This window comes from Empidonax traillii, unplaced genomic scaffold (assembly GCF_003031625.1).
Source record: "Empidonax traillii isolate 1590-97213 ecotype Southwest subspecies unplaced genomic scaffold, ASM303162v1 scaffold276:size1176444, whole genome shotgun sequence".
In the NCBI taxonomy this organism is placed as follows: domain Eukaryota; kingdom Metazoa; phylum Chordata; class Aves; order Passeriformes; family Tyrannidae; genus Empidonax; species Empidonax traillii.
The window spans coordinates 1093186-1118691 of NW_020955469.1; the positions used below are offsets into that span (position 1 = coordinate 1093186).

Sequence of the window (25506 nt, forward strand, 5' to 3'; positions counted from 1 at the left end):
TCTTAGGAGGTTAGAAGGAACAAGCAAACAAAAACTTTTACAAAAATCTGGGAAGTGAGATAGGCAGCAAGCTATTGTTTGTGTCTAAATGTACAGATCAGTAAATAGTAAAGTCCACAGTGAATTAATTCCCTTACAAAAGGATGAAGCACAAGATGAGCAGGGAGGAGTAAGAAGATACTTAACTCCTCGAGCTCCTGATCTGCAGAAGGGCTCAACATATTTAGGTGGACAGATAAAAAAGGGAAGAAAATAAACTTTTATCAGGGCATTGTTATGGAAAATGTGTTGTCTTAATGGGTTGAGTGAAGTCCTCAAAGCCCAAGACTTTAATGGATTTTATAAGACTAATCCCCAATGCTAATGGCCCACTCTTTTATGCATTCATAGATGATGAAAATATTTAGCTTGTATTAATCAGGACATAGAAAAGGATCTAAACCTTCATGATTTAGGGACAACCAGTCACTGACAGATTTAGGGTAGTTATGTCTACCACAGTTACACAAATCCTTGAGGGCTGGGTGTCCTGGAGCAACCAGTCTGACACCGATAGGTCAGAGGAGAAATCAAGACCCATCTGAGTGGGGGGGGCAAAACAAAACAGAGAACTGCAAGTCCCACACAGCCTCTGGCAGCCTGATGGTTTAGCAGATGCCAAGTATCACAACCTTGAACCCCAAGAGAACACCAAGGGGCCGAGCCAGCAGAGAGCAAATCAGCAGCTGCCCAAGGCTCCACGGCCCACCTGGAACGCAAGTTGAACATCAGCAGGCAGCAACAGCGGGGAGCAAATCAGCAGCTGAGCCAGACCCCCACCACCGCTCCCCCTGGGATAAAAGCTGGCGATCAGGCTGTGCTCGTCCCTTCTCGCACGAACCAGAACAGCGGCACCAATGGCTCAGGAAACAGTGCAGTACTGCCACTCTGAGAAAGACTTCATCTTGTCCCCTCACAGTAAGAAGGCTCCCAAAAGGATGGCGTCCCTCATGGAGCTGAAGGAGATCTTCCGCAGCGCCGACGCCGTGTGCTTCGACGTGGACAGCACGGTCATCAGGGAGGAGGGGATCGACGAGCTCGCCAAGTTCTGCGGCGTCGGCGACGCCGTGGCGGAGATGTGCGTATGGCTGGGGTTCAATCCACAGAAAATCTGAGAAAGAACGAGTGTGGATAGGGCTGATCTGCGACAGGGGAATTTACAGTAGGGGGTTTGCTCAACCCAGTCGTAGATTATTAGAGTTTAAAAGGGATTTTTAATAATAAGTGGAATTAGCACATAGTGATGTAGCTTGTTTTGGAATTGCGAAGCCACCCTACAAAACTTGATATATATTCTACATATATATCTGTTCATATACTGATATAAAGTCTGTAATGTTAATTTTGATAGTTAGATTAGCCCTTATCATTGAACTTGGCTTAACATCAGCAAATCTTATTACAAAGTTGCAAACCTTATTATATGAGATGGAGGAGAGGGGACAACTCTCCTAACCCTTCTCTGAGGCTGATGATTGAAGATTGTAGCAAAAGTTAAGTTCAAAGAAGAGCACCTCACTGAGCCCAGTGGCTCATGGCACTCAGAGAGAGAACGAATTTGTTTTCCACTGGTTTTCCAGTCCATGGAGATTTCCCACCAGTGGATGCCACTGATCTTTCCAGCGTACAAACCTCCTCCTCTATCACACAGGTTCAGTTATAACCTACAACTCTAATCACTTAACATGTTTCCTTATCACCTTTTTTTAAATCTTCTTGAGGGAAGCCTCAGCTTGCTAAGAGTCACTGGTTTGGTTTCTTTGGATCCCAATTCAGGACCCGCAGGGCCATGGGTGGCACAGTGACATTCAAAGCAGCTCTAACAGCACGACTCGGTCTCATACGTCCCTCCTACGAACAAGTGCAGAAATTAATATCTGACAACCCACCTCAGCTCACACCAGGGATAAGGTAAGAAGAATTTCAACTTAGTTTGAAATTGATTTTGGCATGAATAAACCAAATCCTGTGCTGTCACTGAAGCTCTGAGAACACAGAGCTGGTTTGGATTGTCCTCCTGCTCCATTTCCATGCTGGTTGTGCACAAAGCTGGTACCAGGAGCTGAGTCCATGTCAAGTGGTTAAGCACCCATGTAAAAAGAAAATAGACATTAACTGGCACTTTGGCTGGCAAGCTCAAATCCTGGCTTGAGGATTAAATGGGCATGGAAAATAACCTGTTCAGTCACATCTGGTATTTCATGGGTGATGGAACTGGAAGGAGATTTAATACCCAGTAGGAACTGCTGGCTGGTTTATTCCACAACTCTATCACCTCTTAGACTCCTCTGTGCAGCCATAGCTCTGACTCAGCTTAGGGGACTCACTGCTCAGAGCTACCCATTCTGTCCTGAAGTCCCCACACAGCATAAAAAAAGTCATTTAACAAATACACATGTACATGTGTGTTCATTCACTTCCAGGTTTGGAATGAACTTTAACAATATAAACAGAAAAGGTTTGGATTTTTTTTCCCCTATTTAAATTGTTTAAAACAGTTGAGAATAAATTGCTTACTACAAAATTCAACCACAATTCCAAGTCCAAAGTCGTTTTAGCCCACAGTAGGAGCTTTAGATGATTCTGTGCTTGTATTTTCTCCTTGAAATGGAAGCACATGCTCAGCTTTTTCTGTAGAAGACATAGCTAAATCTAACTACAACGAGAACATTGTTTCCTTGTTTAGAATCATGTGATTTTCCTTTTCATTCCTTCCTTTTCTTTTTCCTTTTCAGCCCTTCCCCTTCTTCCTCCTTTTCTGTTTAGCCTGCTTTGAGCCTCCACTTTGCTTTTCAGTCTTTAGCCTTTCTGCTGTTACTGCCACCACTTCCACTGCTCAGCGCTGCTGCAGGCTGATCTTCCTGCTTCCAGAGCCAAATCCCTAAAACTTTTAACTGCCTTCAAGTCCCTCTGACATTAACTGGGTCCACAAACTTCTTTTTTTTTTAATTCCTTTTCTGTAGCTGGTGCCTTCTTCTAAAGATGGCATCCATGTCCAATGTCTGGGGAACCAACTCTGAGTCAGAAAACATTTGCACTTTGCTCTTTTCATCCCACTTTTGCATTCTGGAGCAGTGGCTTCATCTCCCCCACATTCCCTACTTTTTTTTTCTGCAGATTAATTCTCTTGCTGTTGTTTTACTTCACTTCAGAAAAAAATCTGACCTGGCTCTGCTCTTGTTTGTTCAAGGGAACTGATGTGACCAATATGAGAGTAAAGAAAACATTTCTAGGGAGTGCTTGTTTTCAAGGAATTAAATACCTGTTTGTCTCTAGACACGATGGTTTTGCCCAGAGCTTCCTTTTGTCTGCACAGACTTGCCACGGAAAGGGGGAAAAGCTTTGGGCAGCAGAGATGGATGGAGTGGGAAAAGCAGCACAGATCCAAACTGACCCGGAATAACACAGAGCAGGGGCAGGCCTGGTTAGGGAAGCTGTGCTTTAACTTTCTGCTCTGCCTTCTCAGGGAGCTGGTGAGCAGACTCCACCAACGGGGGGTTCAGGTCTTCTTGGTGTCCGGGGGCTTTCAGAGCATCGTGGAACACGTGGCCTTGCAGCTGAACATTCCCACAGCAAACGTCTTTGCCAACAGGCTGAAGTTTTACTTTAACGGTGAGATTCCCTCCAAGTCTCTTTTCCTTGCTAATTAATGCCATTTTTTAGGCTCCAGCTGTCAGAGATTGGGCTGCAGACACTGCCCAGCCTACCTGCTGTGGTTACCAATCCAGCTAACTCCAAGTAGGAAAATTACAAGACCTTATCAAAACCATGTTCAGGTCATTTTCCACGTATGAAACAGAGCTGCAGTGACTTTTTAATGGCAAGCTGTGCCAACGGTAAAACATGTTACAGTTGCTGACAGCAGAGTTTCATTTTTTCTTGCTCCTTCAAGTTAGAAGAGTTCATTACACTGACCTGCTCTCACAGACTTCCCTTTCAGTGACTCTGGGGTATGTGTGAGGTTCTGCAGCAGAGCTGGTGTAACCAAGCACAGCTCTAGTTAGTGAGGTTGTTCCTTACTCAAGTGTCTCCCACACTGTTTATACATCATCCTCGGTGCTGCTTTTGCAATGTTTACATCAGAATGACTGAACCAGAGGGACTGGGAATGGATTTGCAGCACTACTCACACAGGGTTTCTATTTTGAACACATGCCTTTGAAAAATATTCCCACTGAAGACTTGGGTAAAATCCCAGTTTTCACTCTTACCTTCCACTTAATTTTTGGGGCTGCTGGTACTGTGAGGTTTACAGACCATAGGCACAGATCTCTCTTCATTTACAAGACAATAATGCTGCATGTCCAACTGGTTCTTCCATCCGTTCTAGGGGAATACGCGGGGTTTGATGAAACACAACCAACAGCTGAGTCAGGGGGGAAAGGAAAGGTTATCAGTCACCTGAAAGAACAGTTCCACTTCAAGAAAGTAGTTATGATTGGAGATGGAGCTACAGACATGGAAGCCTGCCCCCCTGGTGTAAGTATCACAGAAATCTTGAATTCCTTTAGGGGAGGGGGAAAAAAAAAGGAAAAGTGAGGTTTGAATTCCTGACAGGACTTCAGGGACTGATTAAAGGTGCTCAGTGCGAAGGTCTGGCACAGACCTGGTGCACATTTACCTGATATGACCTAGCAAGAGGGTTCATCTCACTGCACAGTGAAGAAAGCTTTGTAGACATCAGCTCTGATGGGGTGAAATAATAAAAGAAATTAATAGATAACTTAAAAAAATGATCTTAATTCCATCTCCCTTCTAACATCACCCTTTCTCACCCATGCTGAGGGACAGCTGGTCCCTCACTGTTAAACACCAGTGACCAAAGCAGCTCAGTATTTGCTCAATGCTTCCCAGCTCCAGGCAAAAAAAGCAGCAGTGGAAATTTTAAACCCTGCACTTTCACTGCAGGTGGTTTTCTGAGATGTAGAAACGATGATTGCTCCTGGTTAATGATTGAAGACAGGGTTAATGTTTGCTTTTGGTATCTGTCAAATGGGGTAAACAGAGGTAAGATAAACAGAAGAGGGATAATTGTGGGATGCTGATGCATGTTCCAGTGTTTACTTGTTCTTGAAGAGAATTGCATCATATTTACATCAGATTTTCAGCAAAATCTCAGTTCTGAACACTCTTGAATCTACAGAGTGCTGAGACAACTTTCCTATTGGAATAAAACTCCAATTAACAAACTGCTGCAGAATTAACTGTTAATGAAACCCTTGTTAATAAATCTGAAAGGTGAACATGCAAAGTAAACCAGGGGAAGAGGTGAGGGGGGAATGACATACTTTCAAAATCCAGTCTTAAAAGCCAACTGAATAGCTGAGAAGCTCCATTCCTTCCACGGGCCTGCAATAATCAACATGCCTGCTCTTTGTGTTTCTCCAGGATTGTTTCATTGGATTTGGAGGAAATGTAGTCAGAAAACAAGTAAAGGAGAAAGCAAAATGGTACATTACTCACTTTGACGAGTTGCTAAAGGAACTGGAAGAGCGATAAATTATACAGTAAAATAATCTATTTAACACCTGTAAATTCATTATACAATGCAATTAAACATTTATTTGTTTGCAAAGTTGGGTGCTGGAGTTTTTAATGATTCTGGGTGTTGGGTACCTTCATTCTTGGGCCTGAAACTCGTGTGGCAAATGGCACCATTCAACTCAAATACTTACCATGGAAATGGTAAGATTTTTTTATACATCTTTCCCATGCTGGAAGAAATCAGTTGATTATTCACTCACAAATGAAGACCAAAGGTAGAAAACAATAAGTTAAAAATACCTTAATGGATTGGCCCCTGGTAGGTTCTGCATATCTGTTGTTTCAGAATCAATCAAGTTAATACCTCTGCTTATTCTGGGTGGCAAAAGAAGGGAGCCACAAGCAAGAACTTCACCTAATCAAGAAGTAACAAAAATACAGTCTAAAAGGTCAACAGCATGGGAAGTACTTTTCACTGCACAGAATCTCAGAATTAGGTCCATCAGTGAGCAGACAGATAGGAAACATCACTAAGTGTCTCTAATTTCATTAAAATAGGGCTACAGGAGAACCTGAAGGAGAACTGTCACTTCAGTTACTCAACCTGTCTGAAAGACATGAGTTGCATGCAAAGCTGAGACACTGTCCAAGAAACACATTTTAAGGGAAGTGATACAGTGGTTCCCAAACTTCATTAAAATACTCCAAACTAATCCCCCAAACGGTGATTTTGTGAAATGGTCACACTGATTACTTAACTGTTTTATTTATTTAACAACCCACCCCTATCAGCCTATAACCGGAGGGAAGCTAATTCATCAACCTTTAAAAAACAAATGGTCTACTGATTAAGGAAATTCTGTGAAACTTCAGTCTCTACCTCTGCCTCAGAGGTGGATTAACCACCCCTAAAGTGCCCTAGAAAATAAGTGTGACCTGTCCTGAGCACTTCTCGGAGCTTCGCTAAGGAATCCTGGTTTCTTAAGGACACCTCCTTTGTGGCTGCAGTGTCTGATCCAAGAGAACACATTTGGTAAATGCTGCCTTTCCATCAGCAGTTCCTGACAGCTCCTCTGAGTGTGTCTCTTTAACCAGCTTTGCTGTCACATCACGGGTCTTTTATTTCCCTGCCTTGTAAGAACCTCACCTGTGATAATGTGAAAAGCTTTACTAATGTGAACTGACGTGATTTGTACTTGGAAAAAAAAAAATCTCTGCAGGTTTTTACCTTCTGGGTGCTTGCAAAGAGTCCCAGTATTTTTCTAGAGACTGAAGATAAGTCTGAGTGTGCCAATTCTCTTTCATCCCACCACAGACTTCTAGATGGAATAGGAAGAAGTGGTGTCCCCACATTCCAAAAGCTCACACTGTCTAATAATAATCAGGTTTTCACAATTAGCACGAGATTTCCTTAATTTAGAACAAGGTGCCATGAGACAGCTCCTGTCCAATTGTTAAAGCAACACCTACAATTAAAACAAATACTGGTTTTGCCCATTCTCTGACATCACTGGGAAGGGTTTGGGGGAAGAGGAGTTAACAAAGCCCCAGAGTGAGGGATGGCAGCTCTCAGTGATGCCATCAAATAATTGTGGCAAAAAAAATTGAGACAATACATGCTTGAAGCTACAACAGCATTTAAATACTAGAGAAATAGAAGGGCTAAAAGAAAACAAACCCAGCAACAAATTTCTGATGGCTTTTTAGAGAAGGCAGACATGTAACAGCCACACTGAGTATCTGCACACAGCTTAGAAAACTTCACCAAAGCCAAGGCAGACAATGGCTGGCAGTGCTCCCCAGAACTTCTGGGAGTATTAAAGATGGGCTCTTTTAAATTCTCCCTGAGAAAAGTCTCAGCCAGCTCCAAGGGCAGCTCCTGTACAATCCTGCTTTTGTTTGGTCAAGACTGTATGAGCAGAGCAAGTATGAACTCCTCCTGCTCCCACTGTGCCCCTCTGCAGACCCGCAGTTACGAAGCAGAAATGTTTGTTCGCTGCAGTTTTTCTGCCCAACTAAAAGGCCACTAAAAAAAAAAAAAATTAATCTTAACGTGGAGCTGGTCAGCTCGAGCTGCAGGCCCTGACCCTGCAAACTCTGGGATATGGGTCGAGTCAGTGTGATTTCCCTGGTGCCCCAGCCAGAAGCCACGCAGGGGCTCCGTGCCACAGGGATGTTAACATTCCCAGCAGGATCCTCTGCCAGTCGGAGCGCTATGGAAACAGCGGTGCCCTGCCAGGGATTTCACAACAGCTCTTTAGGTCAGACTGGTTTGGAAGAAAATGCCACCAACCCCCCTCCCCTTCCACTGGGCAAATATGAAGCCTGACCTCTAGCCCAGGAGGTACCAGGAGGATTACTGAGCTCAGCGAGTGGCTGAGCTCTTCTTTTGTCTGTGAAATAGTGGAAAAAACCCAGGAGGGAATAGAGCAGCGTGAGGGAAGTTCCAACGTTACAGCCAAGCTACTGATTTGCCTGAACATATCCCACCAACAGCAGGGCAAAGTCTGGAGAGCAGCTCATGTCAGGCAAGTAATAGCTGGCCTCCCTACCAGGAGCATGGGGAGGTACATTCTTTGTGTAAAAGCTTTCTGATGTAATTATTCAGTGAGGCAGAAGTGCTTAAAATGATATATTCAATTTGCATGAGGGGACTTCTGAAAAAAAAAAAAAAATCAGCTCTCAGTCTTCTCTAGGAAGGGCACAGGGCGACTAAATTGGAGTTTGAATTGTGTCTTCATTACAGTGGAACAAGAGTTGATAATTACCAGAGACTCTTCCAGGCATTGTTCCCCACCTTCCAACCACTGGAGAGTGACTTCAGTTCTGAACTCTACTGGTTTTGCTCTAAGTTGAAGTATTGCTCATCAATGGAAAAAGGCAGACTGGGCTCTGAATGAAGAGGGAAAATCAAAACAGTATTCAGACAACAGGGGAAAACCAATCTCAGGAAAGGCTCAGGCACAGGAAAGCAAGGAAAGATTGGCATTACTTATCTATTGCATCACGTTCAGCAAGTTTACTCAGTTATCTGTAAGTAAAATTACAGGAATTCATCTGTCTCTGATGGCAGCCAGAGCATGAGCATGAAGCTCAGAACAGGACGCACATCCACAACACATTCCAGCACCACTGGTGGGAATTCAGATCCTGGGGGGTGGGTAAGAGACCTGTGCTGTGTGATGTCACCCCACAGAACATCCAGTTATTCCTCTGATTTCTCACTCATGCAAAACTTCATGGTCCTTGAACAAGAGCTCTGCCAGACAGAATTTAATTCCTGGTGCTCCTGGTTGCAGGTGGGACAAGAAGGATCAGCTCAAATGATTTTCCTTGGCCCACTGAGCAAGCCAAGCTGAGAATTTAAGCTGATGTAATACAGAATGTTACTCAGTAAAATCCCGTATCAGTTGACAACAGGAGGAAAACACGAAGAACCAGATCAAATAATGACTTTGTTCAAGATGGAATTCAAGTGAAGGCACGAGTGCAGTGCATTTCATGTGAGCAGAAGAGAAAAAAACAGACATGAAAAATGAAGCACAATTTGTGGAGAAAAATCAAAAGGCAAAGCATCTTCTATTTATCACCACAGCACTCACGACCTCTAGAACACTCAGCAAAATGAGATGTGATGGAGAGATTGTAAATCACTCTGGAGAAGGAGAGCAGAATACTGGGAAATGCTGCCCCTGACCCTGAGAAGTGACACTGGCTGGGCTGAAATATTCTGTGCAATTATTCGTATTTTTCATAATAAACACTGCAAGCGGAGAGAAAACACAGGTGGTGCAATACATATGAGGTGCCAGCAAAATGTGAAAATTAAAAGGATTTTATTGACTGATATGTTCTTCCTGAAAACTTATTGAAATGTACAAACTGGACATTCAGTAACTGATTTGTACATTCAGTTATGTTACACTGATTCTTGTAGCCACTTGAAAGAGAGAATATTATTTTCACTGACAGGATGTTCACATCATTGCAGACACCAAAAGTGTTGATACATTCTAGACTAAAAGTGAAGCCAAAACAGAACTGGACATCATGGGACACCGAAATGCCAATTCCATCGACTCGACATGCGCCAGTTTCACACACCAATTCGGGAGTACCTACTGGACAGGGAGTGAAACACCCGACCAAGCATATGTCTGGAGTCACAACTGCTTATTAAATTAAACCCCTTTTCCCAGAGTTCTGAGCTGTTTTGTAGAGAGAAATGTATTGAGCTGAATTGATTCCCTGCAGAGTGTTCAGACAACCACGTCTTGGCAGTATTTCTTTGAAAACCGTGGGTAACACTTCACAGAATTCACTTTGTGCGACGAGTTTCGACAGGTTTCAGAGCCCTTGCCAACCAAAATTCCCTATTCTCTGTCCATAAGCCATCACCTGACACAGCATTATCCCCAATTAATGACTGCCTGTATGCAAATCCAGAGCTACTGACTGATTTCAGGCCTGCTCCAACAGCCAGGTGCAGTTCCGAGCTCCCCAAGGGCTTCAGAGCTTCTGATTTCACAACTCCCACACTTGTTTTTAAAACCTGCAGTCATTAAAATGCTACAAAAAGGCCACAGCAATGGCAATGCTCCGTTCTGCTGCTGTTACTGAACACTGGGCAGTGCCTGTGTAGCAGGAGATATTAAATACTGTAGGCCATACCTCACCTGGGGAGCTGTCTCACAAAGAACTCCTGTCTTTGGACTTGTTTTCAACTAACCGACCTTTTAATTACGGTCCTGTGTATTTTCTCCCCCCTGGAACAATCCTAAGAGCAAAAGGTCATGGGTTCTGAAGAAAAGAGGTCTCTTTTATAAGCTCAATACAGTACTTTTATATTTCAGACTATGATATACAGTGTATACCATAAATTAAGACAAATACTTGTCACTTTATCTATGTAGGCACAAGTAAATCAGTGACTTTACTGAAGTGGAGAAATCTTCAATGGGATCATGATTCTGGATTCCATTTCCTGAATAAGGGGCACTGAAAGGAAAAAAAAAAAGAAAAAAAAGAGAGAGGGTTTCATTTGTCTAACAGAGATCATAAGCACACTCAGTTTGAACAGCTTTTATTGTCTTCAAACTACTCCCCCCGCCAAGTCATCAGTAACACCAACATCCCTGTAAACTGAAGCACAACAGTTTAGAGAACAAATGATTTTAATACAATCTCTCTGCTCCTTTGAAGACAAATATTTCTGTTCCTTTTCACCACAAGGGAAAGTTATCTTACATTTTTTTTCTGGTATACTTCCTTTGAAATGCACTGTATGGAACCCAAACCTGACATGCTTGGCATGCTTTTGTGAGTTTTGTTTTGAAAGCTTTCTTTGATCTCAAAGATCTCCTGGCTTCTGGTTCCAAAGTCTAAATTCCCTTTTCCAAGGAATGCATTTAACAAGGCTCTCGCATTTCATGAAATCTTAGAGGTAATCATTTAACATAAAGACAAATTTCACTTCTGTCTCCCTAAATTTTTGGGCACAAGCATTTACACGAACCTGTTCTAGAGGGGTGATTTTTTAGCACTGTAAAATCAACAGCGAAATTCCCTTGGCAGTTTCATGCCGTGTCCCTCCTTTCCCTTAGAGCAGAAAAACTGACTCACACACACTCCCCACTGAGATGCAAAACTTTTTACCACTGTGGGATGTGCTGAGGAACAGAAAATGATGGCACACACCAAAGTCTGCCCCCAGCATTCCAGCAAAGTTAATAGGTTACCTGTGTAGTAGACTAGTTCATCCCAGCCAGGTTTATGCCATGCAGCATTCCTTATGTCTTCTCTGGTCTGAAGGTCTTTGTAAGCTGGGGAGGGAAGACAAGCACGAAGCTTAGAGGTAACTCCTTTTTCCTTCTGCACAAGAATAGCTCCTCTAAAAAGTGTTCTAGGGAATAATTAGGAGGCTGCAAACACTGGGAAGGAAAGGTCAGTTGCTCTCCATGAGAAGGAAAAGCTCCCAAACCAAGGCAAACAGAAGGAACTGGGGAAGAGAGAGAATGTCTTGGACACAGGTAAGACAAACAATGCAAGAGTGCAGTTCTACAGGAGTGGAGTCAGATTTATAATGCTGGAATATAATATTCTGAATTGTCAGATATGAAGGCCATTATATGAATATGATATTCTGAACTGCCAGATATGAAATCTGCATGTTTTCTAACATCAGTATTAGACTGAGTTTCTTCAAGTTGAAACAGTGCTAACATGTGAAAAACAGCTGGGTATTTTTGGAGGTTGATGCACAGAGAAAGCCAAAACCCCTGGATGCAGGAACGTAAATAAATGCTTGACTTTCCTTTCTGCAGGTGTGGTATATGTGATGCTTGAAATGAAACTGTAAAAACCTGATTTCAGCATGAATGGGGATGGCAGGACGTGGTGTGTCATGGTTATGGTACCGAGAGCAAACGGGTAGTTCCTAACAAGAGAGGGACACGAGAAACTGTTGATGGAAACAGAACAAACCAGGAAATGTTCACTTCTGCTTGCTTGTTAAGGAATAAAGTTACCTACACAGAAATTAAGAAAATCAACAGCGTTGATGCGAAACAAAACAAAATAACCCCTTCTGAGATATTTCTTTCCCTTTTGTAAAATCTCCTGGGCAAAGTCCCCAGTCTGGGGGGGGGCTGACTCAGTGAGAAAAAAGCCAAGCAGGTGAATTTACCCCAAAGGTGATGAACCATATAGAGCTGTCCAATCTGTGAGAAAAATCCTCCAACTGCTTCGTTATTGTCCTGTCGGAAACGAATTGCACGAGCCCTGGAGGGGAGCAAAGCAGGAATGAGAACCAGCAGGGCTGGGGAGGAAATAAGTGATAACTGAAACGAAAACAAGAGTTGAAAGGAAGCTGAAATGTTGAACAGCATTCGCAGTCCAACTCAGCAATTAAAAATAATAAAAAGTCTGCAATGCACTGATTTTTGGCACTAATTAATGAAGATATATATCTACATAGCTTGTTAGAATGCATTAAAATTGGAGGTTTAGTTTCACTAGACTGTGCATTAATCATTTTTCACCAGCAGATTCGGTATAAAGATAATTGCTGGAGCACTGTAAAGTTGCCTCTTTATAGCAGGTTCCTCTAAAGCTAAATCCTTGACTTCCAATCATATAATTTTTGCCATTCATTTTCCACAGACTGGAATTTCCACAGGGTGGAACACAACTTTTTTTTCCACAGACCTCTGTCCAAACAAGTGTTGTATAAATAAGATCAGTACTTAATTATAAATCTGTTGCATCTTATAAAACAGACTGGCTACCAGTATAGATACATACATTTTATATTCTCAATTCAGTTTGTTCAAATTACTGTAATTGAAAAAACTATATCAATGACCATGACACATCTGAAGTCCTCACCTTTGTCAAAATAATTGAAAATGCTCAAACTGTTTAACTATCAACCCCTAGAATAGCAAGGAGAGTGAATAGAAATTAAAAGAAACTTACACTGGTTTTACGTAAGACAAAATCAGAAGCATATAACCAACAGAAAAATATCTCAAATGCTCTTAACCTATCAATTAAAATGGAAATTTAGCTTTCCAAGAAGCAACTTGACTTTTAAAGATTAAGAGTCAAGATTTAGCCCATTTAAACTGAAAAAGGTCTTGTGAAAGATGAACTCAGTCTAAGATGAACTTTGTTAACTGCCACACTTCCCCAAGAAGTGCTTTCTGCTGAAAATCAATGGTTTTTGCTATATTGCAGCAAAATAAAAGGGTTCTGTGAAGGAAAGCCAAAGCAGAGAGCCCACAGTGTTGTTTGTACACAAAATTCCTCTTTCTTTCCTCAAAGGATAAATTAAGGGCCGAAGAACTGTCTTACAAGTTGAGCAAGTAGAGCAGCAGGTCATTAACTGGGGGACTGGTTTTGGTACCATCCTGCCACCTCCAGTCCGTGGATTTTAAACACACATCTCTCAAACAGGAGAATTCAAGTGCTAAGGCAACACTCACCAGTAATTCCCCCACTCAATCATCGTTCCGGGCTACAAAAACAAAACAGAAAGTTAAAACTGCACTTTCAAGAAAAGCCAGGACACTCTGACAGCTTTCACAACATTTATATACGGAAAACACTCTGCATTAACGAGATCCCTTCCTTCCAGTGATAAGCGTGTTAGAATAATCTGTAATTACTCTGTTTACTGCCTGTATTCCCTCTTAGTCATCTGCCTGAAGTATCCAAACAAACCACAGGGTTTGCAGCCCTGCAGACACCAGTACCTTGTTGGAACCTGCCCTCACTTTGGACCCCACACTTTGAGAGCAGCAGTGACTCAGACACCATCTTTGATAAGATCCAGAATTTTTAAGACGGGGTCTGTTTTCCATCCGCATCGTACAAACACCCTTTGAACGTCTTTACAACAGCAGAGAGCTTAAAAAAAAAAAAAAAATCAAAATCTAAACTTACTCTGAGTTGATAGGATCTCAATTCATAAATATTAGGCCCTTCTCTGGGAACGGGTTCATTCCAGAAACTGAACTCCAGCAATAACTGGTTCTTGCGTGAGAGGAGCATGTTACCCCGTTCTTTGCGAAACTCTGTGAATTCCTAAAAAACAACCACGTCACCCCTGTCAGACTGGGGGTTATTCCTCAGCAACAAAAAGCAGTACAGCATAGGGTGGGGTAGATTTTTTTTTTTTTTTAACGCTGTCACAGGGTTTTAGGACAGTGAAATTCCCCCGGCATAGCTGATCCAAGTGTTGGCACAGCAATAAGTGTGTTCCATAAAGGTTCCATTCAGGCAATGAACCTCAGTATTTCTGAATATGAAAAAAAAAAATCCTTTTCCAAAGAGGTTTCTGAACTTGCACAGGAAATGGTGAGACACTGAAGTAGAAGCTGGTACCCAAATCTGCAGGTTTTTTTTGTTCTGTACTTTGTTCTGAGTAAAATAATCCATTGTAACAAAATCAGTGCTTTTTACCTTATTTTGACGAAGTTTACTCATGACCTCATTGAGAGCTGGATAACCTCCTTCATATCTCCACAAATGAACTGAAACAGAAAAAAGGAACCGTCTTCAGGGATGTCACAGACCAGTGCTAAACCTCATGGAAAAATCACAGTATAAAATGCTCTTCATACTAGAGAATTACACAAAAACAGGAGTCAGGTAGCAGGCTTAAAAATAGATTTTCATTAATGAAAGTACTGCACATTGGAATATTTTAAGAAGAGTGGAATCATCTGCTTTTTGAAAAGGGTTCTCTTGGAAAATTTTGCAATTTACTCTGAAGATAACAGGGAAATTTCTGAAAGGGCTTTTTGTTGCCATGCTAGTAAGATGTGATGACTTGACACGACTGTTATTGAAATTAAGATTCAGTTTAAGAGGATGATTTAATTCCAAAAACGTGCTTTATACCAATTTCATCTAAGAGCAGTAGAGGGGCAGACTTTTCAGTTCAGTAAATTACTCCAGCACAAAAGCAACACACTTTCTGCAGGACACGAAAAACGATGCAAATGTTATTTTTGAGGTAAACATTAATAAAAGCAGAAGATATCTGAACATATTAGAACTGTTACATTTGCTGGGATTTTCCCCATAAAACCAATTTCAGAGCATGTATCTACCCTGGTTTTTTTTCAGGGCATCCTGTCCTTAATAAACCAGAATAAATCCCTTTAATAAATCACAAAAGGATTTATTTACAAGCACTTAACAGAGAGAGGCAGTAATTTCACCTCACAGAATCACAAGAGCTATTTTCTCTCCTCTAAAGCACTTCTGTGCCTTTTCCAGGAGAGCACAGGGGACTCTTCCCTGTGACAGCAGATTCACCCAGTGCTCCTGCTGCCTCACCCCCAGGGCAAATTTGATGGATCCACCTGCTACTAACACAGCCTGGGCACAGGTACTGAACAAGTCACACCCCATAATCTGCTTTATTACACTGCTAGAACTGCTGCAATAACATTGCCAGGGCAGGCTTTGGATGCAATTACAGATACAGTCTGTGTTAATATGTTACAAAAGCAGCCACTGAGAAATCCCCAATTCAATTGTCTTCATTCCCCAATTCCCCTTCAGCTCTCAGACACTGTTTGCTTTATCTGCTGTTATTTCTCTGCTGTCATTTCTTTGCCTTTTTTTTCAGTGCCAATATTGCAATATGCTGTGAATGCAGGGAAAATTAACGTGTGCATGAGTTAATTTTCCAATTACAAAGCACTGACACCGATCCTTGTGTAGCTCTAACTACAGAGCTACACAACCTCTACATAATCTGTATTTGTGGCTTCCCACTCCTTCAGTTTCCCAGGGTCTAGGACATTTTTCAAGTTTTCTCTCTGCACTAGACTTTTTGGAGTTACCTCTGCAGCAGCTCTTCAGTCATTTCTAGTTCCAATGTTTTCAATCTGCACAGTTAGGCAGTACCCTTGTATGAACATGAACAGAAATACTTTTAATTTTCCCCAGTAAAGCCCGAGTTTATTGTTAAGTTTACAATGCAGTGATTTTTTTTTTCAGATGGTTTGAATGACTCGCATTTCATTATCATACAGCAATTACAGCACGAGAGCCTGAGTAAAGCTTGAGGGGTAAATGAACTCCGGCTCTGCAAGCCTTTGCCTTTACCCTAAATATTCAGCAACACCATCCGTGCCCACGAGAAGGACCACATTTGACAAGCATTTCCCCCCCCACCCAAAAACCCCTTAATCTACCGCCTGCAAAACATGAAAGTGCATTAACAACAGGACAAACTTTAGGGATTAAAGCTTTACCGTCAAAACTCAGCACGACAAAAAGCAAGCACCGCGAGCGTTACCACGGCCGGTGACTGATGCGCCACCCCCTCGCTGAACACATTGCCACAGGTTTTTACTGTCAACAGAGATGATTTAAAGAGAAGAAACCTGCCAAGCACACGTTTCACTTGCATGGGTTTACATTCTGTTGTACTTCTAGCTCCTACCAGCCTGATCTTGCTCTCCGTACCACGTGTTCCAAGTCCCCACCAGTGCACATGGGTAGTGTTTTTCTTCATGAATCTTTGGCAGCACCTCTTGACTTGAAAACAAGGAATACAGACACTGGGTTGCATTGCCTTCAGGGAGGCTACAGTTGATATGTATAACAAATCACCACACAGCATTATGCTATGAAAATTCACAAGCTCTACAAGTTTCAGAGGGGAAAGCTGAAATCTGCTACACAGGGGGAAAGGTTGCTACAGCAGCGTGGAAAATTAAGGTCTGTTGTTACCATCAGACTGCAGGGCAAATACAAAGCATGGGAGGATTCTTTCGATGCAATAAATTATGTCTAGCACCTAAAAAGGTTAAACAACACATTAGGAAAACAAATATCGGGGTGTCTCACTTACAGAAAATAAATGCAGCCTAACTACACGGGTGATTTGCTTGAGGAAAAGCTTTTCTTTTTCAAGGGAGGGAGAATACACAAAATTAGGTAAGCAGAGTCTTCTGTGCAGTGCTATCAATTGCTGGGCTGACTGAATAAAAATGAGTATTTTGATAGATGTAATGACTGTTACTCACAGCCTTACTGGTTTCTACCGTTTCAGAAAGTGGTCTTAGTTTGAGGCAACTTACCCACCAATGAATGCAGTGAAACTGCCTTAAAAATACCTCCAACACATTTCTGTTCTGACTATTTCCAGTATTTCTAACATTTTTTCAAACTTTAGAAGAGGCCTACATTAGCATAAGGAAATTAAGTTTTACTGATTGCTGACTTAGCCAAGACAGCCTTCACTGCACTGTGCTTTGATGAGTCAGTCAATTAGTCTGGTTCAACTTTGCCTTTTATTTTTTTCCCTGAATTATTACCCTTCTTACTCGGTTTGGCTCATAAGCAACGAGTCTCTGCACAGTATCAAATAATAAAAAGTAGGCTGGTCTGGGGCTGGGAGTCATTAGATATGAGTTTTCCTCTTGATTCTGCCACTGACTTTGCAGACAACCTTGAGCAAATCTCATTACCAATTTGTACTTCTACATTTCTCACTACCCAGTGTAAATAATATGATAAAATGTCTCTACAAGGACATTTTCAAGGATGTTTGACCATCAGTTCATTTTTTTCAGAGCAGCATGAGATCCTAGAAAGGCAGTTTTAAACAGGGATGATAAATTATTACATAACCCTATAATGTATTGTTGCAAATTATAGAAAAAAATGCCCTTAAAATATCATTAGGAACACTGTCTTTTTTCCTTTTCAGAGATAACTGTCCCTAATTCTGTAGAAAGGGTCCTTAACCACAGTGATTCACAAAGTGCTCTTGTAATTGTCCTCATTACATTGTTTTTTTATTAGTACATGATGACTAATCCTTAGTCTGATTTGATACAGAATTAACCTGTTCATCTTTTATTTAGGCAGAGGAAGGAGGGAAGCTCAGAGAGGTTTAGTTTTTGTCTATTACTCCTTTCAAGTTTTCTCCTTCCCTGGAATACTTAAAATTTGCTTTGGAAAGAATAAATCTAACCACGATTTCATCTACATGCTGTCAGCAGCTTCTTTCTTTGCTATTGTCTCTTTCCTTGCAAATAGAAACCTCTGCTTTCACTCAACATTTAGGCAGCTCATGAAATAATGCAGAGAAGTGGTTCCCTGTCTTGTATAATTGGACGTGTTTATATTGAGCTTTTAAACAGAAAGCTGGTTGAATGCTAATTGTCCTTCCCTGGGTGTGTATTTATGTTAAACAACAACAACAAAAAAGCTAAAAATACCTTGATTGAGTATTATTCTAGTGGATTCTGGAAAACAGTTCTGAGTTATCCAGCCCCATTTCAAAGCTGAACAGATGAAGGTGATAGATGAGCCACTCAAGGCTGTGCAGCCAACCAGTAACAGTGGGGGACATGAACTGGGAGTTGTGAACTTCTTCCCCTCCCTCCAGCCCAGCTGGTGCTCACCAGCACAGTTAAAAAATTGGTTGCAGTGGGGTATCATTATGCTGGGAATGTTTTATTTAACTGACAGGTTGGCCACTGTGGGTGAGAAAGCACTGCAGAGTGTGAGGCTCGCTACAATTCCAAATTTAAACATTCAGTTCTTTAAAGGCAGCTGTTCTGGCTCCAGAGGGGTGATTATGCAGGCAGAAGAGGACTAATATTTCTGCGGTTTCATCCTTAAAGCAGTAAGTTAAAAACGTGATTAATTAATATGTTTATAAAGCTGTAACTTTTTGGAAAAACTGTAACACTAACCCTCCCTTTGGAAGGAATCACCCCCATGTAAACACTCTACCCAAGGGTTTGTGTAACTCTTTAGGAGCAGATCTCAGTAACGGGACTTGTGGAAAAGGATATCAATGAGCTGAGAAAAAAAAATCAAGCCTGTGGGTTTCAACATCTCCTCAAAATTGTACTTCACTTTAACCCTGGTGTGCAGTTTTACTTACAGGTGATCTCTCCCTTTCCTCCCTGTATGCAGACAATAATCATCCTCAAGATGTTCCTGCCCGGCAGCTGCAGTGGGACATGTTATAACATTCCAGCTGCACGGATCAGTAATTTTAGGATCATTAAGGGAAGGGGGAAGAGCTGTTCCCACAAATGTCACCCAAGTTCTCCCAACAGGCATCATCCTGAATTGCAGCTTAGGAAAACACCTCCATAAGGGAAGGGAGGGGTGAACTGAGCAAAGGAGCTTTTGCCATCTCTTTCCAAGAATCATATGATCTTTTTGATACCAAATCCTAAAAAAGCAGAGTTTTGCCACCTCCCCTCTAAATAACTAGAATATCAACCAATTTTCAGACCAGCTTGTGATCAAATCAACATGTCTAAAACGTGCAAACATAACACACACACTTACCAAAGCTTGTTGTAGGCCTCTAGACATTCTGGTTTTACATTGTGAACTGCAACAACAACAGGACGTGAGACGTGGGGGGACCAGAATAAAGAACTGGCAACATCAAATACAAAACCACCACTCACACTGGAGTTTGTACAGACTGCTGGTCTCTCTTTTGGCCAAAAGGTTGGAGTGGGCATCTTTCCTCGGATCCACTTTGCGGACGAAGAGGGATTTTAACCAGCTGTCCTCCCGGGGTCTGTGAGCTGAGGATCCCAGTCCCCTGCACAGCAACAAGGAGGTTTTACTGGCACCAAGGAAACTCCCACCACAAAGGGAACACAGGCACATTCAAGTTCAATACAAACAGGACCATAACATGTATCTGTTACTAAAAATGCCCACTTTTTTTTTTTTTTTCCTAGCAAGGCAAAGGCTGTTCATTCCCCACTCAGAGTTACCCTCTCCCAACCCATTTCACCAGCTACAGTTAACCACACATTATCCATGTTTATTCTCTCTCTTTATTATCTCCTTTTTAATCCTTTCTTAGCTCAGGGCTGGGCCTGCCGTGATGGAGACAGACAGGAGTGAAAAAGAGCAAAAAGAAAAACAGGCATAAGGAAAACTGTGTACAGTGTAAATAGGAAGGAAACTGCCATATGTTCCTGTGTTGCTTAAATACAGCTCAACAAAAGGAAAAGTTAAATGGCACGTCTTTCAGGAGTAACAAAAAAAAAAAAAAAAAATAGCATGAAAGTCTAATTTGGGAGGAAAAAAAAAAACAACAAGTGGCAGGAAACAAACAGCCTGCAAATGCTTCAGTTCCAAATTCTGGCAGCTGCACCACGTAGAGGTACCAGATCCACGCTCTCTGCACAACATTCACATTTCCCTTTCTTTGAAACAGAAGAATTTCACTGTCTTTTTTTGTCTAATCTTTATTCAGTTTCTGCAAGTACTTTTTCAAAATAATATCAGCTCCCTTTACATGGTAGAGCACACAAAACAACTGATAACTGTAATTTTTTGAGATGATGTGCTGAAGGAATTATTCTTCTCTTTTTCAGCTCAAGAGCCCTCAATCACCAAAAACTGTGCAGAAGGACAAGAAATCTGATATATTTAACTGATTCTCTACAATGTCTGACGGGGGGGACCCCAAGCTCAAATGTTCTTTTCTTCCATCTCATAAAATCACTTCCTTCAATTTACCTTTCTTTGATAGCCCCACACCAGCCACTGTGGGGAAATCTAATTCCAACTCAACCTTCTCCTGAAACACCAAAATATTTCTCTGACAAACTAAAAATGTGGTATTTATACCACATATATTTATTTATAAGCTGGAAATGTAAACCTTTTCCCGCCTCAGATGCCAACTTTTCACCCTTAATTACTGATCAGGAGAGCCAGAAGACAGCTATCAACCTCCAGCTCAAAGCTGTCTTCCACATATCAAAGGTTTGTGACAATCACTCAAATTGAAAAGAAAAAAAAAATAGGGAAGAAAAATCTCAGTTTCCTTTGGGAAGAATATCCTCATGGACACGCCTGTCTGCATTGCACAAAAATAGTTCACACTAGCGGTGTTTTACAACAATCAACCTTTTAATCCCAGTGTCTGAAAATAACCCAGTGAACTGGTTCACCCCGTGGAAGCAGGATGGAGGAAAGGAAAAGTGTTCCACAGCAGAGAAACAACCACCAGAGAAGAACAACTGCAGCTGAGATGACCTTCAGCGTTAAAGGAGGAGTCTGTAAACACCTTATTGGTTATTTATCGAAAATGGTGCCTTCCCTGGCCCTGGGCAAACACACAAACATGAGGCTGTGCTGAAAGCCAAGCAGCTATTCCTGAGTGCAGGCATTTGAAGGGCATTCCATGATAAGGCTGTTGCTGGAGTGGAGCTATCTCTGATCTCAGCCGGAGCAGGCGAGGCGCAGGTGACTGCAGTTGTGTTGTCACATCAAGTGCCACAGCAACACAAGCTGTCCCAGAGGAGTGGGGGGGAAACCCACCTAATAAATCTGAGTGGTTTTAAAAAGCTCCCTCAAAGTAAGCACTAAATGCTCAGTGGACACCAGAGACAGAACTCAATCCCAGTCCTGCAACACTCAATTTTCAGCTCAGACCTCTAAACCATCATCATTTCCTCACCTTTATTAAAGAGAATTAGCAGACTAATAATCCTCTTCTATGAGGATTATTGTTTGCAGCAAACTTGAAGAGATAAATAATCACAATGCTTTTCCTGTGAACCAGTTTTATCCTCAGTAAGAGTAAGCTGGAGTTACAGGGATAACACTAAAAAGCAAAAAGCAAATTCCTTTGCTATTAGGAGAATCTCATGACTTGAATGTTAAACTGCACCTAAAACTGGAGGGATAGTTAATTGTAATACAATGAAATGAGTAATACTTTACATTTATGTAAAATCTTTCACCCAGCAACTGTAAAGTTCCTCATGAGCATTGACTAACAAATCACAACTATCCACCTAAATATATACCTTAGTTAGAATAAAGGCAGGAGCTAAGTTTATTAAAGCAGATATTCACTGCACCCACCCTGAGATGCAAGGGCCTGATTTTTAATCAATATCCTCAGAGAAGCCCTAAAATACCCTTGCCATTCCAGACACTCAGAAATCAAGAAGCCCTGATTACTGGTTCACTTGTGTGGGCAGAATATACCCAAAATTAGCTCTGGAAGAGAAGGGACTGAATTCATGTCTTTGGACTGTCAGTTGTGAGCATCAGCTTGACTCTGGTGGTTCTTATCCTACAAATATTAACTATGAGCTTAGCTTCTTTCATTGCTACAAAGATTGGGCTGTGAACAGAAAAGGATAACACTGAATAGTTTGCTTAGATTAGATTAAAAATGTCAGTGGAAACACTTCTATCCCACTTAGCTTCTGCTTCAGCACAAAATATAACCTGGGTGGGAGATATCGGGTCAAGTATTTACATTTTGTAGTAACCCATATCTGCCTGGAGGAGAAAGAAAACAACCTGTCCTCAGTTTGGCAGTTCTTGATCTAAACAAAGTTTATTTGAAACTGAAATAACCCCAAAACATCCACATAAAACCTCACAACATTTACTTCCTAGAGCCCTCCCTGTTCCTGTGTTAAGCAGCTGCTTGCAGGGATGCTTGTGGTCTTCCATATGCAAATATTTGCCCATTCTGAGGCAGCAGCTTTCCCTGTTTCAAAGAAAGGGAGGAAAAAACGTGTAGATCCATCCCAGCTTGGGAATTCAGGCACTTCTGTGTCTCCAGCATCCTGGGAGCACATCCTGGGAGCTTCCTACACCCTGGTGCCCCAGGAGCTCTGTGTGTGCATCTGCACTTTGTGCCTGACCCTGCACACATCAGATGTGGCCACGCAAATCTCTGCACCCCAAAACCTGAGGGATGTGCCTGGGTGTGTGCCCTGACACCGGGGGGTTGTACACACATCCCATCTCCCAAGGGAAGCATGGATACACGTGCCCTGGCTCCCAAAGGGGGGGCACACACACGAGCAGGGTGCGTGTGTGGCTGTGCACCAAGGCAGGAAGATGCTGAGGTGCACAGTCCTGCACCCCAACACCGGGAAAACGTGGATGTTGGGCAGGGGTGCAGCAGCTGTGCCTCCCGACAGGAGATGCTGCTGGCTGTGCACCCTGTTGCTCGGAGCAGTTGGGACACGGAGCAGCTACACAACCCAATTCCGGAGGGGTGCGGAGCATCCAGACGCTTCAGCCCCAGGAATACACGAGTGCAGGGCGGCTGAGCACCCCGAAACACGGAGGTACGGGATGGTGGGGTGCGTGTGCTGCCTGCTGTGTGCAGGGGAGGAGTGTCCAAGCAGGGGAAAGGGTCGGTGCAGCGAAGGGATGGACGGCAGTTCATGGGTGGGGTGTCAGTGCAGGGGTGAGCTGTCAGTGCAGGGGAAGGGTGTCCATGCAGGGCAGGGGGGTCGGTGCAGCGGTGAGGTGTCAGTGCCAGGCTTAAGTGCCCGTGCAAGGGTGAGGTGTCGGTGAAGGGGTGAGGTGTCCGTGCAGCGGAGGGGTGCCGGTGCATCCTGAGCCAGGGCACCGTGGGCGGCGGGCGCCCCGTCCCCGGCGGGTCAGCGGCGCGGCCATCATCCCACCCAGGGGCGGACTCGGGGGAGGGAAGGAAGGGGCCGGCCTTGCGGCCCGTGACCTTGAGGGACACCCCGCCGAGCCGCACTCCCCGCCCCAGGCCCGGCCGCTGCCCCACGACCGGGGCGCCATTTCCAGCCGGGGAAGGGGAGCGGCGCGCCGGGGAAGGGGGGTGGGGAGCTCCGCGCGGGCGGCCCCGGCTCCCCCGCCCAGCCTCCTGCGGCGGCCCCGTCCCGCCCGCTCGCCCCCTCGGGGCTCACCTGAGGGCCAGCCCGCCGCCGGGCGGCAGGCGCGGCACGGTGGCCGCTCCCGCCAGGCTCCGCCGCAGCAGCACTCGCGCCGCCATCTTGCTCCGGCCGCCTCCCTGCTGGGCCGGGGGCTGCGGCCACGCCCCCTGGCAGGGACGCGCCTGTGCGCATGCGCGGCTGCCCCGCCGCGGGGACCCCTCACGGCCCCTCAGCCCCGGGGGAACCCGCACTGGGGTTTGGGAGGGAGTTCCAGATTAGTTTGGGGTGCCCAGCCCGGCTTTGAGGGTCCCCTCCTGGGTCGAGGGAAACCCAAGGCCCCTGTTTTGGGGAATCCTAGGCCTCTGTTTGTTTAGGGGGGGATCCAGACTAGTTGTGTGTGTGTGGTAGGGAGGGCCTCCCAACGCCCTGTTGAGGTGACCCCAGCCCCGATTTTGGGGGGTTACCCAGTCACAGCTTCGGGATGAGCGCCGGCCCCGGTTTGGGGGGTTATCCGGCCCCAGTTGGGGGGGTTATCCAGCCCCAGTTTGGGGGTTACCCCTCATCCTGCATTGTGGGCATGACCCCTGGCCCCCATTTAGGGGTGACCACTCTTTAAGGTCTCACCTCATAACCACTAAGAGCGAGCCCAGGCGTTTTTTGAATCATGTGCAAAATCTTGTTCCTCATTCTCCTGTGATGTTTTCTCCCAGCGTGCAGTTGAAGGGTTTTCTTCATACTCTGTTCAGCCACAGTCAGGGATAATTTGGTTGAATGGGTGGCATGTGATGGCATCGAATCCTTAAGTAACTTGAAATTAAGGATAAACTGATAACTAGGCTAATACTTAAAGGGCAGTTCTAAAAGCAACAAGCCATTAAACATAAAAAAGTCGATGAGTAATCCTTATCTTTCCACATAGCACCCATAACATTTCTGTCACATCGCTGCACTTTCCCTTGCCATTTTATGATTTCCTCTATCAGCACTCTTGTGAGAGTAATCCCAAAGATAACACCTAAGATGTGCTTTAACATCACTGAAGTACAATTGCTGTGGTGCCTCTTCAAAAGAGTTTAACCTACAATCGCCATCACTCTATTAAATAAGTCTGAAATGTAATTTGTTTTTAGTCACATTTTGATCCGACAGCATGTTGAGTTCTTGAGCAACCCTCCCAGAACCCACCTGTACACTGGAAAAACTGATAACCTTCTGTGAATAATCAATCTAAGAAAAAAATCTGGCATTTTCACAGCTACTCAAGAGAAATCACAGGAGATAAATTATTTACTTCCCTAATTAGATGTAGATGCAACTACAACCAAACAGGAAACTCTTCCTATTTCTTATAAATATTATGTCTAGTTATTAGAACACTCATATCCCATGTACTGAGGGTCAAGTTTCTTTACTCCCTTCTTAGACACAACTTCAGTGTATTTGCTACAGCCCAGGGCCATGTTCTGACCTGGGTCTGATATCTCTCAATCTCTGCTGGGATGAAGTTTCACGTTTTACATTCACCTGGACAGGAGTCAAAGCCCAGGTTTCCTCCCCTTGGCTGAGGGCCTCCATCAACCAGCTACAGTTACTGAGTCATTTACATAAACCTAAACCTCTGCAGCAAACATCACCAAGAATAACCTACAGCCACCTGCTTAAGGCACCTCCTCAAACTCAGGGACCGTGGTCACATTACGTTACACCAAGATATTTCAATTAAGGTGTCTTGCAATCCCATCCCACTGACCTGACACACAGGATGGCACGGGAGGACAAGCATTCAAAGAGCAGCATTTTT

The 25506-nt window shown here is 43.4% G+C and overlaps 2 protein-coding genes and 1 long non-coding RNA gene across 4 annotated transcripts; 2 read left to right on the forward strand and 1 right to left on the reverse strand.

Annotated features, from left to right (window-relative positions):
• Positions 1 to 788: 788 nt before the first annotated feature.
• On the forward strand, positions 789 to 5609 carry PSPH (phosphoserine phosphatase). The gene is made up of 5 exons (XM_027889989.1): positions 789 to 1117; positions 1816 to 1950; positions 3506 to 3651; positions 4370 to 4518; positions 5428 to 5609. The coding sequence occupies exons 1-5, from the start codon at positions 897 to 899 to the stop codon at positions 5536 to 5538; spliced, it is 762 nt and encodes a 253-aa protein (XP_027745790.1). The 5' UTR covers positions 789 to 896; the 3' UTR covers positions 5539 to 5609.
• A 3731-nt stretch (positions 5610 to 9340) lies between these two features.
• On the reverse strand, positions 9341 to 24349 carry NIPSNAP2 (nipsnap homolog 2). 2 transcript variants are annotated; one of them, XM_027890040.1, is made up of 10 exons: positions 24330 to 24349; positions 19488 to 19627; positions 19363 to 19408; positions 16487 to 16581; positions 14488 to 14558; positions 13969 to 14109; positions 13509 to 13540; positions 12209 to 12303; positions 11262 to 11345; positions 9341 to 10521 (listed from the first exon to the last, which is right to left on the reverse strand). In XM_027890040.1, the coding sequence occupies exons 1-10, from the start codon at positions 24332 to 24334 to the stop codon at positions 10457 to 10459; spliced, it is 774 nt and encodes a 257-aa protein (XP_027745841.1). In that variant the 5' UTR covers positions 24335 to 24349; the 3' UTR covers positions 9341 to 10456. The 2 variants fall into 2 exon arrangements, with proteins under 2 accessions (XP_027745841.1, XP_027745840.1); XM_027890039.1 differs by lacking the exon at positions 24330 to 24349 and adding an exon at positions 23739 to 23855.
• On the forward strand, positions 11299 to 22450 carry LOC114060500. The gene is made up of 2 exons (XR_003571895.1): positions 11299 to 11552; positions 20415 to 22450. It is a non-coding gene; the product is annotated as an uncharacterized LOC114060500 (long non-coding RNA).
• Positions 24350 to 25506: the final 1157 nt, after the last annotated feature.

What these genes read in the sequence shown, in the direction of transcription:
- PSPH (XM_027889989.1), top strand. Translation starts at nt 897, where the DNA reads ATGGCTCAGGAAACAGTGCAGTACTGCCACTCTGAGAAAGACTTCATC. An exon ending in CAGCTCACACCAGGGATAAG is followed by an intron (nt 1,951 to 3,505) that starts GTAAGAAGAATT and finishes CTGCCTTCTCAG; the next exon opens with GGAGCTGGTGAGCAGACTCC. An exon ending in GCTGAAGTTTTACTTTAACG is followed by an intron (nt 3,652 to 4,369) that starts GTGAGATTCCCT and finishes CATCCGTTCTAG; the next exon opens with GGGAATACGCGGGGTTTGAT.
- NIPSNAP2 (XM_027890039.1), bottom strand. Translation starts at nt 23,824, where the DNA reads ATGGCGGCGCGAGTGCTGCTGCGGCGGAGCCTGGCGGGAGCGGCCACC. An exon ending in CGGAGAGCAAGATCAGGCTG is followed by an intron (nt 14,559 to 16,486) that starts GTAGGAGCTAGA and finishes TTTCTGTTTCAG; the next exon opens with TTCATTTGTGGAGATATGAA. An exon ending in ATTGAGTGGGGGAATTACTG is followed by an intron (nt 12,304 to 13,508) that starts GTGAGTGTTGCC and finishes GCTCCCCTCCAG; the next exon opens with GGCTCGTGCAATTCGTTTCC.